The sequence below is a fragment of the Anguilla rostrata genome, chromosome 2 (genome assembly GCF_018555375.3).
Source record: "Anguilla rostrata isolate EN2019 chromosome 2, ASM1855537v3, whole genome shotgun sequence".
NCBI classification, from domain to species: domain Eukaryota; kingdom Metazoa; phylum Chordata; class Actinopteri; order Anguilliformes; family Anguillidae; genus Anguilla; species Anguilla rostrata.
In genome coordinates this window covers 49768325-49783945 of record NC_057934.1, presented here as the reverse complement: position 1 = coordinate 49783945, position 15621 = coordinate 49768325, and the positions used below count along the sequence as shown (strand labels likewise).

General features: G+C 40.9%; 1 protein-coding gene across 1 annotated transcript; it reads right to left on the bottom strand.

The window, feature by feature from the left end:
* Positions 1–79: 79 nt before the first annotated feature.
* On the bottom strand, positions 80–15078 carry gspt1 (G1 to S phase transition 1). The gene is made up of 14 exons (XM_064322797.1): positions 14658–15078; positions 13783–13824; positions 10353–10583; positions 9845–9878; positions 8676–8753; positions 7540–7720; positions 5914–6068; positions 5566–5706; positions 5075–5168; positions 3198–3278; positions 2582–2755; positions 2394–2483; positions 1149–1317; positions 80–677 (listed from the first exon to the last, which is right to left on the bottom strand). Exons 1-14 carry the CDS (start codon positions 14845–14847, stop codon positions 625–627), a joined length of 1713 nt encoding a protein of 570 aa, XP_064178867.1. The 5' UTR covers positions 14848–15078; the 3' UTR covers positions 80–624.
* Between the last annotated feature and the right edge of the window lie 543 nt (positions 15079–15621).

Sequence of the window (15621 nt, the reverse complement as noted above, 5' to 3'; positions counted from 1 at the left end):
AACTGTCATGATGGGGGGAAATAAGTAAGAGCAAATCCACCTGTTCTTCGCTATAAAGCAAAATGAGGAATGCATACACTTATTCAATTTAATATTTTATTGTCACTGTGGTTGCTTTAATAACACGTGAACACACGCTCATGGCTGGAACGTTTCCTGTCAAGAAACCAATCTGTATTTAAGCAAGGGAGACATGTTCAACCAGAATATTAGCCTACATTATTTTGGTTTCAGTTAATGGTTCTTACATTTTTGGAAGCAGACCTGGGTCCACATTAATGCAGCCGCGTTGCTTTCTTGGAAGGAAGCAAAACATTTTGGAAGAAACGCATTCATCATCATTCGAAGTGCAAATCATTGGGGCGGGAGGTTGTCATGGTCAGGGGGGAAAAACATGGCATAGCTGAGCTCTCAATATGAGAAAGCTGACACATGGACGTGGTTTTGTTTCAGATGTTGTTTTTCTTAAAAACTGATTTCTTTCACTTTGAGAAGTTTATTTTCCTAAAGGTGGTTTTTTTTTTTTTTTAAATCATCTTCAGTGAGAAGGGAGGCCTGGTAAGTGGACTTTTGCAGTATCCACCACTGTAATCGAGCGACTACATCAGGACATCCTTGTACTTTTCAGTCCTTCTCTGGTACCAGCTTCAACACCTTGCCGATAGCAATAGTCTTGCCTGCAAGAAGAAATTCAAGTTATACCAAGGGCACACTGTAGAATAACATGATCCACCAAATATCACACTTAAGTTCATTTTGGGGCCAAAATGAAGCGAGTGGAGCACTGTGTAGCCGACTTTAGTGTTTTCTCTCTGCTTAACATCTCTCAAAATCAAAAAAAATTGAATGACTTTCATTTGTTTAACACAGAAACAAATATTTGTTAATGAATTGGACTCAACACTTAAGTCAGATTACATTAGTTTAGTTTTCCTTTCCCATCAATTGGCTCCGTCTCCAGCCAGTTTCCCACATTCATGATATTTAGACTGGCATATGTGGAAACAATCAGTGTGGAAAAGGATGAGTTTGTTTGTTTTTAAGACAACTAAAAGCAAGTGAAGATCAAATGGCGGTTGTGTATTTGTTTTAATGCATCATATATTATCTGTTTGTTTTTTGGCCCTTCCTGTAAGAACAGGCCATACCTTCATCCCGTAGAGTAAAGCGGCCCATCTGGGGGAAGTCTTTGAAGGTCTCGAGGCAGATCGTCCCAGCTGTCCGCAGGCGAGCGATGCACACTTGGTCTTGCTTGACGAAGCGAGGCCGCGTCTTGCTCTTCTCACCAGTCTTTTTGTCTACCAGGCAAATTAAGGCCTAAGGCAGAAAATGAGCCACATTTGTTTCCTTGAATTATGAAAATGCCCCATGTGAGGCCTGAGCAAATTCTCTTTGGGATTCATTAAAATGGCCACCAGTGACAATGTATGTGACAGGTCATCCTCATCTTTAAAATGACAGGTATGTGTTGGAGTTGCCTGAAGTGTTTTTCCATTAAGCCACAAACTCCAAAATGCCCCTATACTAGCCATTGTTAGCTTGAAGGAAATCTCTGTAAATACTGTATCAAAAATATCATTCATTGCATGCAAAACCAGTCTGGAGCAAATAAAACACATTAAAATTGAAATTAAATCAAAAACTCCAGAAAGTGAACTATCACTTTAAGGCATTCCGAACATTTGTTCATGTCTTATTAAGAGCTTCTCAGTATCTTATGAGGAAGAACACCATGTATACATTTCTTTATGGTAAATTAGCCTGTCTGCTGATAAGGTGCATGTCACTGGGGCAGCCACACCCACTATCAGAGTCAGTAATTTCATAAGAGAAGAGGCAGGCTATTACATCCCCTCTCATTGGCTGCACACTACACAGTCCATGCTAAATCTAATAAAACCATAAGGAATTGTGGGCAATGTTGTGTCAATGCTTAGCAGAGTCAGAAGCATGTTTTGGATGCAAGATACCAAGACAACCACAACTTTGCTGCACACAGTGCATTTTTCTAGATGGAATAAAATACAATATTGAAAAAGGATTAGTTATCCCTTTAACAGGAAGAGTGCTAAAGCAAACACCAAATAATACACGTGTGTACTTAAGGTGAGCTCTGGGCCTCAGCTCTACAAAAGGCAGAATAAAAATATCTCCATTCAATCTATAAAAAAACAAATTAAATACAATCTCTTTGTAGAAAGGTAGTATTAATTTAGTTTACCTTGACCTGAAAAAGCATATATACTTACCAAACCTAAATCTTTATGCCACAGTAAAAATCAACATTTCAACTTGAATAGCAGCATACGAGTCACAGAGTGAAGTAAATTCCTCAAATACATCATGAATTAACTCTAGCATGATAAACACTAGGGACTGTGTAAATAACTTACTGTAATTTGCACTTCTTCATTGCAAGTGTGGATGTGTAGAACTGCGTTGTAACCTGGGCAGATGATTGATTTGTGTTCAATGATTACAATCTGAAAACCAAGGTCAAAAAAGAAAATGAAATGTAGAAAATCCACATGGGTGGAAAACATCTGGCATTTTCAACAGTGCAGACGAGCGAAGCTTTTACTTGGGCGTCGAAGGTGCGTCCGGAGTGGCAGAGGTTCTCGGCGTTGCAGAGGATGAAGCCGGGCAGGATCTCCTCCTCCTCGATGCCCTTCAGCCGCAGTTTCAGGTTCTCCCCGGGCGCCGCGTCGTCCGTCTCCACGTCGTCTGACAGCAAGCTCAGAACCTCCACCGTGTGCTGGTCAACACAGCACATCCGCTCTCAGCTCACCCGCACACACACGGCACCGCCCCCAAGCTCAGAACCTCCACCGTGTGCTGGTCAACACAGCACATCCGCTCTCAGCTCACCCGCACACACACGGCACCGCCCCTCGAGCTCAGAACCTCCACCGTGTGCTGGTCAACACAGCACATCCGCTCTCAGCTCACCCGCACACACACGGCACCGCCCTCGAGCTCAGATGCCTCCACCAGGTGTGGTCAACACAGCACTCCGCTCTAAAGCTCACCCAGACCACTTGCAAGGTCACCGCCCCCAAGCTCAGAACTCACGGGTTTGGTAACGCACATCCGCCTCAGCTCACCCGCACACACACGGCACCGCCCCTCGAGCTCATTCAGGCTGTCCCCCCCCCCCACGAGGTGTTAGATTAACTCCTGATACATTGGGAGCTTACCCTGTTTGGCATCATGACAAGCTGCTGTGCTTTGCTAATAGACCCAGACTCCAGCTTGCCAAGGATCACAGTGCCCATATCCTGTACGGGAATGCATACAAGAGACAGGAGATTGGTAAGAGGAGCAGTGTCTTATGAGAACGAATATGTCTGTTTTGACAAATAATGAAACAAAAATACCAAATGCCATATTATCAGTATGGAGTAAAGGTTAATTGGGTGAAGAATTTCCAGAAGGTTGCAAACCCAAACCAAAGATTTGCATTTTACTTTAAATGTTAACATTCAAATTCAATACTTTTGAACGAAATACTTTGATTTGAATACACCGGTTCTACATGATTTTTTATTCTTTTTTCTTAACATGTATTTAAAAAGCACAAGCTGCAGGTTAAACTTTTCCTTGGGTAAAGACTTGACATTTAGGAAGACTACTGAGTCCAATTAGCATTGGGATACTGCAAGGAGCTGAACTGACAACTGTTTAATTATGCATGTCTAACTACACAAACAGCCAGCTTTCGATAATTAGGTGGGGTGAAGTCAGACATTATAATTATGCAGATCAACAGTCGTCACACATCACACAGTGCTACACACAGGGCTGTTAAGAGTTAATGAACAGGAAGCAGTTTATGGGACAACTGAACTTACCATCTTGCCCGTTAATTCTCATTAGATAAGTGACTGCATGCACTCAATATTTTAACAATAGCAAGAAAAATGTACATATATAGATTAAATAAACTATGAAAAAAGTAAGCATTCACTTTAATAATTTCAGTGAAACATCTGCTATTTTTACAAAAATCCTGCACTGCCAGTAAAAGTAGAAGTCCTTAATTCAAAAACAAATCTAATTTACATAGAAATATGAGCCAAGATTAAATAAATTTTAATAATGAAAATATTCTTGAAAATGACATGACTGAAGGTTCAGAAATAAGTTTGAACATGCCTCAAGTCATTTGATAAGGAATGTTCATTTCTGAGGAGGGAAATATTGCTTTTGCGTTTCCTCTTCCCCTGCAGCTCTGGTTTAAGATTTAATATCCGCTTTGGCCTCTCGCTATCACTGCATATCAGGTGAACCTTTCTGCTACCAGCAGGCTGAGCCAGGCTTTTTAACACAACCAGCGACCATAATCTCATCACATCTAACACATTCAATGCCCGTTTGGTTTCATAACGGCCCCCTAACACAACGCGTGAGAAAAAAGGGCAGGACATTTGAGTTATTCTGTCCACTCTGTTCATGCCAAAATACACCCACACACAAGAGTAACTTTTCAGCCAGTGAATTGAATTATCTTGCAAACTTTTGGAAATTGACTGTGCTTTAGGTGAACACTACTGGAAAGACAAGCACACATGGAGACCTCTTTTGAAATGAGGACGTCTGAGATAAACCTTAATGCAACTGTTTGTTAAACAAAAAATATATGAAGACAATGTTATTTTAATCACATGCAGAAATGTACTTGTCCATCGCCATGTCTAGCAGTCTATCTAGGGTTTTTTTTTAACTAACTGCTGAGAAAATGGGCCAAAATGTTGCAGACTCCATAATTAGACTGTTACTGTGTTTGGTATAAAGTATTTCTGGTGCAGTATGTCTGACTAGTCTGAGCTCTGACCACATGTGCTAATGATGAGGAGTAGAGCGAGGCAGTGACAAGCAGCTTATCAGCCTTTATTAATGCAGTAAAGCCAGTCAGAACAAAATGCAACAAAATCAACATCACAGTGTTCACTGTTAAAGTCTCTAAGAGAAACATTAGGTGTTCACTACAAACTAATATCTGGCCTATTTCTGTCTTTATGAATGATAGATAGGTGTACCTCCATGACCCATACCTGCAAAAGTGGTTCCTCACCTTGTATTTGTCAACTATGGGTAATCTGACTGGTCCGTCACTTGATCTGTTGAGGTTTGGCAGACTATCCAGATGTGGAATGAATGGTAACCCCCTGGCATTGAACAGTAACAATATAAGAAAACCTGTTCTGGTCTCAGTGCATGAACTTATTCCAATATAATCATAAAAACATCAGTCACCAATAGTCTGTATGTACTTAAGGCTATTGAAATAGCAGAGGTGCCCTGTACCTGTCTGGGAGGAACCGACCAAAAATGTGGCATGACACAGTACAAAAATACTCAAACTTAGAAGTTGAACAATTTAATTAAGCCAAATAGCTCAGATAACCTTGAAGTGAGAAGGTTGAATTCTGCTAAGAACATACTGGTATCAGTGCACCTGTACTGATGAGGGAGTAAAGAGGTCAGGCACTGGGCCTCTCCTCCTCTCTGCACTATCCCCATTCTCACTGGCTCTGAGTGATCTGAAGTGCGGGCTTTACTTACGTATACCAGGAGCAGCAGTCTGCAGGCTCCTTTAGGTTGGCTCCCGTGAGCCCGGAACAGGGCATGAAGTAAATGTCCTTCTTAGGGTTAAAGCCAACCTTCTTCAAAAATGGCACTAGTTTCTCCTTACATTCTTCATATCTGTAGATCAGTTCACAATAGTTTCGCTTCAGTTGCACAATCATTACATGCATTATTTTTAATGATTCGATTGCAGAAGATTCAGGTTCTAGCAAAGCAGACCAGACCATGTCCACTATTCCCTTAAAAACCATGAAAAATTTTAATTTCCAGAGTATGTACAGAGTATGTCATTTCCCCACAGATACCCTGCATGTGATTCCCCACCTGTCCAAGCTCCAGTTCACAGTGGGGTCGTCCATTTTGTTGATGAGCACTATCAGGTGCTTCACTCCTGCTGTTTTTGCCAACATGGCGTGCTCCCTGGTTTGGCCACCCTTTTCAAAGCCTGTCTCAAACTCTCCCTTCCTGGCAGAGATTACCTGCAGGGAACAGTGACAGTAGTGCTTTATGCTCAATGTCATAATGCCTCCATGAACTGCCTAAGGAAAGGAGGGGGGCTGGAGGGTTTCGAAGAATAAGAAAAAGTCAGGGCGACCAAGTGGCTATCGCATCAGTCTGCACACGCTTTCTGCACATACAGTATTCTCACACCCATCTCCTTTCTAAATCAGCAGTAAATGCATGCTTTGAACATTAACTGCCTCAAGAAGATCAAAGTAAAAATGACATTTTAACTCATTTTCCTTGATAGGAAAATGCCGGTCTTCAATAATGTGTGGTTTAACAATTCTGAGGATCTGTCACGTGTGAGGTTACAGAAGATGCAGCCCCACACATTTATAGTCCAACCGCTTCTTATTCTTTACGTATTTTCAGTTATGTTTAGAACTTATCCAGTACAGCTGGTCCAGTGACACCTAAAACACATTTTCTAAACGGCTGCAATGATTCTTGCATTACTCCTGTATAGAATCATTTTTCATGTGGGTCACTTTTTACACACAATTATCACCATATCAGCAAGGATAGAAATACACTACTTATGGAACCATTTTCTTTTTTAAATCAGCCATCTTTGATTTTTCTGCCGGTTTGGTTTGCCCAGTGGCGCAGGGCCTTGCTGCAGCATCCTTATCAGTGTGGGAAGGAGCAGCTTAGTGTGCAGATCCACTGTAGTGAGCGCTGCCAGCGGTTACTGCTCCTCAGCCCGCGGTCCGCCAGCCGAGCAGCAGTCATTACTCTTCTGCTGCTGACTGAGCTAACGGAGGAGCTGCTCTTGCAGTGAGAGCGGGAATCTGCACTGAAACTCACCCTCTCTTACAGACTGCGGGGCACAGCACTAAGATAAGGACTAGTGGACATTCCATCGGGGGAGTTAAAACACACCACTTTAATGCTCTTAATCTGTAATGTCAAATTGATTTATTTACTCGCCCTTACCATTAAAAATTTATCAAAATTCTCCTACTGTCAAATGCTGAATTTAGTTTTTAATCCCTAGACTTGCATTGCCGTTTTACCCTGCAATCTTGGTTATACCCACACCGCAGATCACACTGTTACAGTACCTCAGGCCTTTTCCTGACAAAAGCAAATGACACTGAGCCAGTTCTAAAAGAATTGTGTCATCACCAAAATCACTAAAGCTCTCATCTTCATTATAGATTATTTCAGTCTTCAGACTTTTACTGTTCATGCCAGCACCATTTCAAGCAAGTATGCAAGTATGTGTTTCCTTGATTCATCATTTGGATTTTCCCTTTGCATTGAAAAATTACTGAAAGCCAGGGATTTCCCACCACAAACAGTTGAGGTGCTTTCCAGTAAGTACATCCCAAACTCCACAAACTCTATTCAATGAACTGTGCGTAGAGCCACTGCAGTGCAGGTCTGAACTGTCGCCAGCAGCTGCTGTAAGGCCAAATGACGAATCTGGCTAGCAGAACTCACCAACACTGCCAAGTCAGCTTGCGATGCGCCACCAATCATGTTTGGAACAAAGCTTTTATGGCCTGGTGCATCCAGGATAGTAAAGTGCTTCTTTTCTGTCTCAAAGTAGGCTCGCCCCACCTCCACGGTCTTCCCCTTGTCCCTCTCCTCCTGGTTTGTGTCCAGGGCCCAGGAAAGGTACCTGCATGAGATTCACAGAGAGAAAAGTGTTTTAAAAACTCTTTAAAGACTGAATAAAGCTGTTAAGAGACCCATGGGAAATCAACCAATTTGTGATAATAATGGATTTAATTTTAACAATATTTTTGGCAACCTATAAATGCATATATTTTGGGATATAATGGTTTGGATATTACTACTCAAGTTATTAAATGAGTTCACTGGAAGTAAAATGTGTGTGCAGATCTTTTGATTGTACAAAATAAAATTTCCATCAATACCTTTATTTCTAGTGTAAACCCTAAGACATCAATTCCTTTTCTGTAGCACACCAAACCCTGCATGTTTTATAATCAGCAACATAAGCACTTCTAAAGGTTCTTAAATATTTAAGCACTTTTATAGGTTTGTGCTGCAGTGTAATCTATGGCATAAGTGATACAATATTAAAGTTAGGAGTTGAGAGAACATAGCCTAGATAAAAATGCTTGATAATCTTTGCTCTGTGTGTGTTTGTCAAAATCAAACTGTAATTTGTTCCAATACATTTCATAGCATATCCTTGTCTAAAACACCCACAGTGTGATGTGAATTATACATAACAAAAATGCAGTACAAATGATACATTTTGCTAATACCAGTGTCTAATATTCCATGATGTAAACGGAACACAGTAGATATAAATGGAAGAAAAAAGGACATCCATCTCATGACAGTTTTAGACAAGCTTTAAAACCACTGAGGATTGTATATCCACAGAACTCTCTGATCTCTGCAAGTGGCATCTTTGCCAGTGCAGTGCCAGGGGTGTGGCCTACCCTGAGGATCAGGCTGCACTGTGCAGGACAACCAGTGAGGTTTTGTAGAGTATACGCTATGCATAATTATAATGCATGACTCAAAATAAGGGCCCCAAATTACCAGCGTCCTAAAAAGGCCATGCAGTGTCACCATGGCCATTTCAACGGGAGGATTACCAGGTTTCTCTGTTCTTCTCCTTCGCCTCTCTCTCGTATTTCTCCAGGGTGCGCTTATCTACCATCCCTGTCAAATACCTGCAAGACAATGAGAAAAGGGTCTTATGCACATGCTATATGTTAGCATCCTACATCGCACCAACACTGCTAAGCACATAAAGCCCAATTATAATACATAACAGCAACATTATTTCAGGTTTCAGTGAGCTATATTTGGATGACTGAAACTGAATTTTTTATTCTATCAGTGATGAAGCTCATACAGATGGCATAACTGGGTTATCAGCAATGATGTTTTCAGCCAAAAACAGGTGTTTATTGCTTTTCTAGCCAGCTAGTTCACTAGAGATACCGCCTCGGATTATCTGTTTTAGCAGGTAGTTTAATATCACAGACTGTAATCATGTCGGCCCACTTGATTATTTGCTGATGAGGGATCACACTCATTAAATTTCTATTCTATTTCTATTCAACCCATCTTTACTATTGCACCAGGCTGGCAAATGGAAGGCGAGCTCCTCCCTCTATAGCTGGGTTTCTCCCAAGGGAGTCTTTTCTAAAATGTACCTCAATTGCTAATTTCTGGGGATTTTGGCCTGGTTTTTGCTCAGTTTTTCTGTTTTCTCTATGAAGTGTCTTTGTGACAGTAACTTTAAAAAGTGCTAAATAAATAGCACTGAATTTAATTGGATTGAACTGAATCTTGCTTGCTGTGTGGAACTAAATAGCACATTTCTACCTCTGTAACAAGAGAATGAAGAGGCCAAGAAGAAAGTCCATGACTGCCACCTTTCAAAATCACCAGCAGATTGGTTATTTTGGACACTGTCTAACAATGCTGCATGTAGACTGACTAGAAATTCCATGTTAACAAATGGGGAAATGCTTGTTTATGAATCAGAAAAGAATAATATAATTCAACAAAAGCTGGATACATGTAATATAACTTTTTGGTGTTTAGATACTGAAATAAACTGAAAAGAACTACTGTAATTCAAAATATGTAACAAATAGCAAGTAGTTTCCAATAACTTAAGATAACATGCCAAAACAACTACAATATCAGCCATTTCTGACAAAGAATTCACCCCTTTATCCAAGTGCAGGAAACACAATTGTCACAATGTCTTAAGTAAACCATGAACCATATAAAGCAGTGCATCACTCACATGATCTGCCCGCCAATAGTTGATTTGCCAGCATCTGAATATTGGGAGACAAGAAAAATCATAGACACATGTTGCGTGTCTGGGGAGGGGGGAAACTGGCTTCTAAAGGGAACATTGTCCATGTCATTCACAGATCAGTACATCTCCAGTCTTATATCGGCAAGGCCACAGAGAACAAGAGCTAAAGCAGATGAAGTGACTCCCACACAGTCGCTTCTCTATTCACACTGGCCTCAGCAATCATCCTGAAGAGCGGAGGGCCCCGTTTCATTCTGCTTATGAGGCCAAAACCATTCAACACCCTTCATTCCGTGAAACCTACTATTAGCAGTTAATTCTACATGCAGTTTAATGCCAGGGCTGCTGTATCTGAGCCATCTGAGAGCTGCTATCATTTACTGATGGAGAACCAGCAATCCAGTGCAAAGCTGTAAGTTTACAAGTTACCCATTTTCATCACAAAAACATATATGCAACAGGAGCATGAGTGAAGAGCATGATGACTCACCTACGTGGCCAATGAATACTACATTGACATGTTCTTTCTTGGGGGCGTCTGGAGGGGCGGGGGCTACTTTAGGCATGGGCACCTCCTCCTCTTCCTCCATCTCTTGCAGAGAGTCTTCAGCGGTACCCCCGTCTCCAAAGGGCCCGCCTCCGGGTTCCGAATCTCCGGGCTCGTCTTTCTGCTCCCACGTCTCCTCTGTGTTCATTTCTGATTCTCCGTTCTCCACCGGTGCTATGGAAACAGCATCTTTCACCTGAGCTGGGCGCGTCTGACCCAGAACATCACTCAGATCATGTGTCAGCTCAGGTCAGACATGCCACTGCGGGAAGACTCACTAATTACAAGCCAAGACAAGGCAAGCAACCAATCACCTTCTTTGCTGCATGACATCTGAACTTCTTTCACCACAAGAGCATGAGCCATTCAAGCTGAAGTGGATGAGGAGAGAGCATGGGCAGGCGCTGTACACTACAATAACCCCTATTCCTCCATCAGCACATAAGCAGCGCCTTCAATGCCTTGTCAGATGAATTAAGCACTTCAGTGATCATGCACAAAGCCCTGCTCTACTTGTGCTAAACAGTTATTAACAAACAGCTACAGCAAACAATGAGGCTGACAAATGCAAAACTGCCATAATGCATTCATAGAGCAGCACAAAGAAAAAATTGTGCTACGGTAACATTTTGCCAGTTCTCAACATAAAAAAGGAATTACAAATAAAATGAATGAATATCCGATGTGATCAACACTAATCAGGAGTGTGCTTGCCAATATGAGCCTTCACTGCATGGTAATCAGTATCAGCCACTAAATTTAAATGTAACTTTTGGTGACATATGACTGACCTGAATACTTTCATTTTTAATTGTTCAAATTCCATGCACAACATACGGCACTACCCAGAACAGCACACTAGCCTTAAATAATCAAACACAGTGAGACAGTACACAAACTATTCCAACCCCATTTTCATTAGGCCAAATTCCCACTTTTCATTTTGGACTAAAATCAAATCAAAATTCTCTCCCTCACTGGGCTTCCGTTCCTCCATATCTTCTGTGATCTTCAGTGCAGTCCTGCTGCTGGTGTCAAGCCTAAAGATAAACAGGTCCTGTAACCTGAGCACTTTTGCTGTGTTCTCAGTCTTATGCAGCAGGCTCAAGTTGGCAGCTATATGGCTGAGTAACAAATACATTTGGAACATCCTTATTCAGCACCGTCAGCCTTCCAACGCAAAGATATACTTTGCAAGCATTTGATCCATGAAATGATAAAGTCTCAGCTCAAATTGGTAGTGTTCATTTCCAGTCCAGACGCTACATGCTAGAACAGCATGCTCATGTCACAAAAATCAGCACTGCAACGTATGCTTGTTTTTTTGTTAAGGAAATTTCTGAAAATTCTTCGGCAAGAACAGCACTGGCAATTTACTCAGCTTTCACCCTTCAGCAGCAACCAGACTAGGTGGCCAGCCCTGGTTTTGGAAAGTCACAGGGTTTCCTAATTTGCTAATCAGCATGTAATTTATGATTACAGCAGTTTAGTGCAATTAAAGCACTTCACCTGGTTTCTTTGAACTAAACTGGTTTATTTTCAAAGGGAAAACCAACAAATCATGCAGCTCTCCATAACCAGAATGTCAGTTATTATTCGCTCGAACACTCATTAAGATGTGACAGTACAGTTATTTTAAATTCAAATTATACCAAGCTAGCTACTACAGTATAGTTTAATCTAAAAATTATTATGTACTGTGATGCCCATGATAACGTGTCACACAGAATTCCATCAAAATTGCTATACGTGAGCCTACAGCCGACCTCTATAGCCACCACAACATTTGAAATAAACTTCAGGCAAGTGGTCCAATGCACCTGATTGCAACATCACTTCCACATCGTGCATGCCTGATACTCATAACAGTATGTAATTACCACAATGACAAGAGAGAAAAAATTATTTAATGTGCATTTCAATCACTAGCCAAATGTTCAAGAATACATTGCTTGCAAGCGTAACAAACTTAACTGTGTCAATTTTGCTAACCAGCAAGCAATAAAAATAAAATATATTCTGCCATAGATTAATGTTTCCTTTTGGTGAGTCACCTGAGGGTGTCAGTGTGGAGTGCAGTACGCTCTAATCTCAGACTGAATGAGACTGAGCACTTCTCATGGAAACCATACCTGTGCTCAGCCAGCACCAGCTGCTCACCCTGCCAGTTATCCCCACCCCAACGCTCAATAGCACACCCTCTGGTCAACCGAGTCCCTGCAAGCAGCCAAGGCTAGTCAACCAGTCCTCTGCTGCGATCCCCAGGTTCCCTGAACCCCCTCCCCAGATGTGATGTCTGGCATGTTCTATTGGCCAAATATCTTAAAATAAGTTTCTTTTAAGAGTCATGGTACAGCCAAACACAATTTATTATTTGCATGAACCAACTGCTGTCAAAATTTCCATTGACTATAAACTAGGAAGATTGGAGGACAATTACGACTGACCGACAGAAACAACATCTGGTACCAATTAAAACCAAAAGTAAACACTTATATTACTTTCTCAGTACAGATTACATACCATTTTTAAACATTAAACAATACCCTACCTTGACCTGAAGCATGGCACAATACGTTAACATTAACACAAGGGTTGAGTTGATTATTCAGTCCCATATGGGACAGAACTTCTCTGAATAAATGAAGGAACAGCTCAAGTCACACCAATCACAGTGTATCATTTAGATTAGTGCTGGTGATTTTTCTGGCTAAACACCATAGACTGACAGGCACAGAACTTGTATTCTTCACTAATCCAGTAAATTTTCTGTCTTTCTCTGAGTTCTAGCACTGAAGACTTCCATTCTATCGCTATGAACACAACTAAGTTCTACAGTAGTCTACCAATGGATGCAATTGCGTTCAAAAGAAGAATATGCTTCAATATGTTAAGAGCACTGAGTAAAAAAAACAAACATTGCCAAACCACATCCTACAAAAATTTAGGGCAATGATTAAATAAAAAGGACGGATCAAAACGCGACTTTACGTCCAACTGCCTGATCACAGAAATATACCACAGAATGCTACATACAATTACACTTTGACAGTGCCTATGCAGAAAATTCTTCCTTCGTATAGGCTACCCATGGTCAGAATACTGTGTTGAGTAAAAGCTTCTCAACAAAAAAATGAGTCTTGAACCAATTTTGTTTGTTGAGTTACTCTGAGAATTTTTTATTAATGTATTAAAATGAGACAAAAAATCGAGAAATACGGTTTCTTCGTGACACCGTCCATATGTTGAAAAAGCAATGTGATTTTAATATGTTCAACGCCTCAGTCAATTATTTAGATCCAAAACTAATGACTATATGATTAAAAACAATCTGATCATAGTATCGTACAAGAAACAAATAACAGGTACATACCAACCGTTTCCAAATTTTCCACACTGGCAACAGTTTCAGGGCCTATGAGGAGAAAGAGTACATCATTTCAATTTAAGGTAAAGTTGACGAAAACAAAAAAGAAAACATCCTGAACAGCAATGTGCACCAACGTGTTCTTGCGTTTTTAGATTTAGCCAATGCCTTACATTTCCTCAATGTTGATAACTTTGTAATATCTGTACAGTACTGCCCTTACTAATAAAATGGCTTGATAGCTCCCCGCTCTGATAATTCACCTACATGCTAGATTGCCCGCTGTGCAGAAGCCAAAAATCTTACGTTATCACGTTGTGACAATGATGTGAGAATGTCACCCTCCATTCAGTCAGTTTGTCAGCGTTAAGCTAATGTAAGCCAAAATGGACAACCTGGACAATTTAACTGTTGTGCTAACACAGCAAAATATGCCACAATAGCTTGTTACCGAAATCGCTCTTGCCATTTCATCAACACCAACACCACCAACTTATTAACGCTACACTACACGGTACTGAGATAGCTAGCAAGCAAATTAAGTAACAATTTGAACCAGCTGAAAAATAATCAAAGACATTTCGCAAGTTAACTTAGCTGACGGTGCGTATGCTTCCCTTGCATTCTGCATTACAGTAATATTACCAATCTCGCTATAGAATGTAGCCTTTAACAGATGGTCTGCTAACATTCACTGGCTAGCGGTAACTTGCTAACAAACCTAACGTAAGCGAAGTTTACGTTACAACTTGCATGACACAACTGGACAGACTTCTGAGCAGATGAAGTGAAAACCTGTAAAATCCCATAGTTAGTCCGGTAATGAAACTAAAGTAACACAACGTTATCTTTTTGTCCCAAGATTGCGACCCTGAACTTACCGTTCGACCCCGTGTTTTCAGGAGGCCCCTTCTGAAAAAAGGTCGGAACAAATTCAGGGGCGTTAATGTTGGGAACGAACGGCTTCGCGTTCACATTCAGGCCGGTAAAGGCAGACTGAAGTTCGTCGGTCGGGGCCTCAACATCGTCCTCCTGTTCCCAGGAATCGGGGGCAGTGTCTCTCGAGTCCATCGTGAGTATTTTATTTATTAGCTATGCTAGCTTCGTGGTGAAAGATGGCCACCCAGATAGTTTTATAACCACCTCCAAAAGGTTCGTTTCAAGTCTCTATGGAACATGTAAATCGTTTTTCTTTCAAAGAATACAGCAAGAGCCGGTTTCTCACGGCGACACCAGAGAAAGGGAGATTCGACTCAGCACTCAACGCGAGTCCTCGTGGGTACTAGGGTTGCCAGACTGTTTTCAATTTCCAAGTTCAAGTGACGTCACCTGTCCGAAATAAAATAACCGATTCAGGAATGAATGAATAAATAAATAAATAAATGACCAGCTCCTAAATAACTAGCCTCTTACATCTAACTGTTTCTTTTTTTTAGGAATAAATATGATCTCTCTTCAGATCACAATTCAGTCTTGCCTTTTGAATTAAAAATGAGCTTTTTTTAAGTGATGCAGTGTTTTTGGTTTAAAAATAAACCCGAAGAAATGCCGTGTGACTTTTAATCCCCATTAGTCCACAAAATTGCAATGACAGTTGCGCAATTTTATTTGAAAAGCCAAATCTGGCAGTCAGAATTGTACCGATGCTCCCCTCATCCAAAAGGGAGCGCCGTCAACAATGCATTCTGGGACATGATGTTTACGGTAAATTGGAAAAGAAGAAGAAAAAAAACGAATTTCAGTTAACCCATGTTTTCCATACATGGGTCAGATTTCAGGAACCAAGTAAGGTATTTTATTTTGGAACAGACAAGGAAGGAAAGTTCATATCCAAGAGAACTTGTC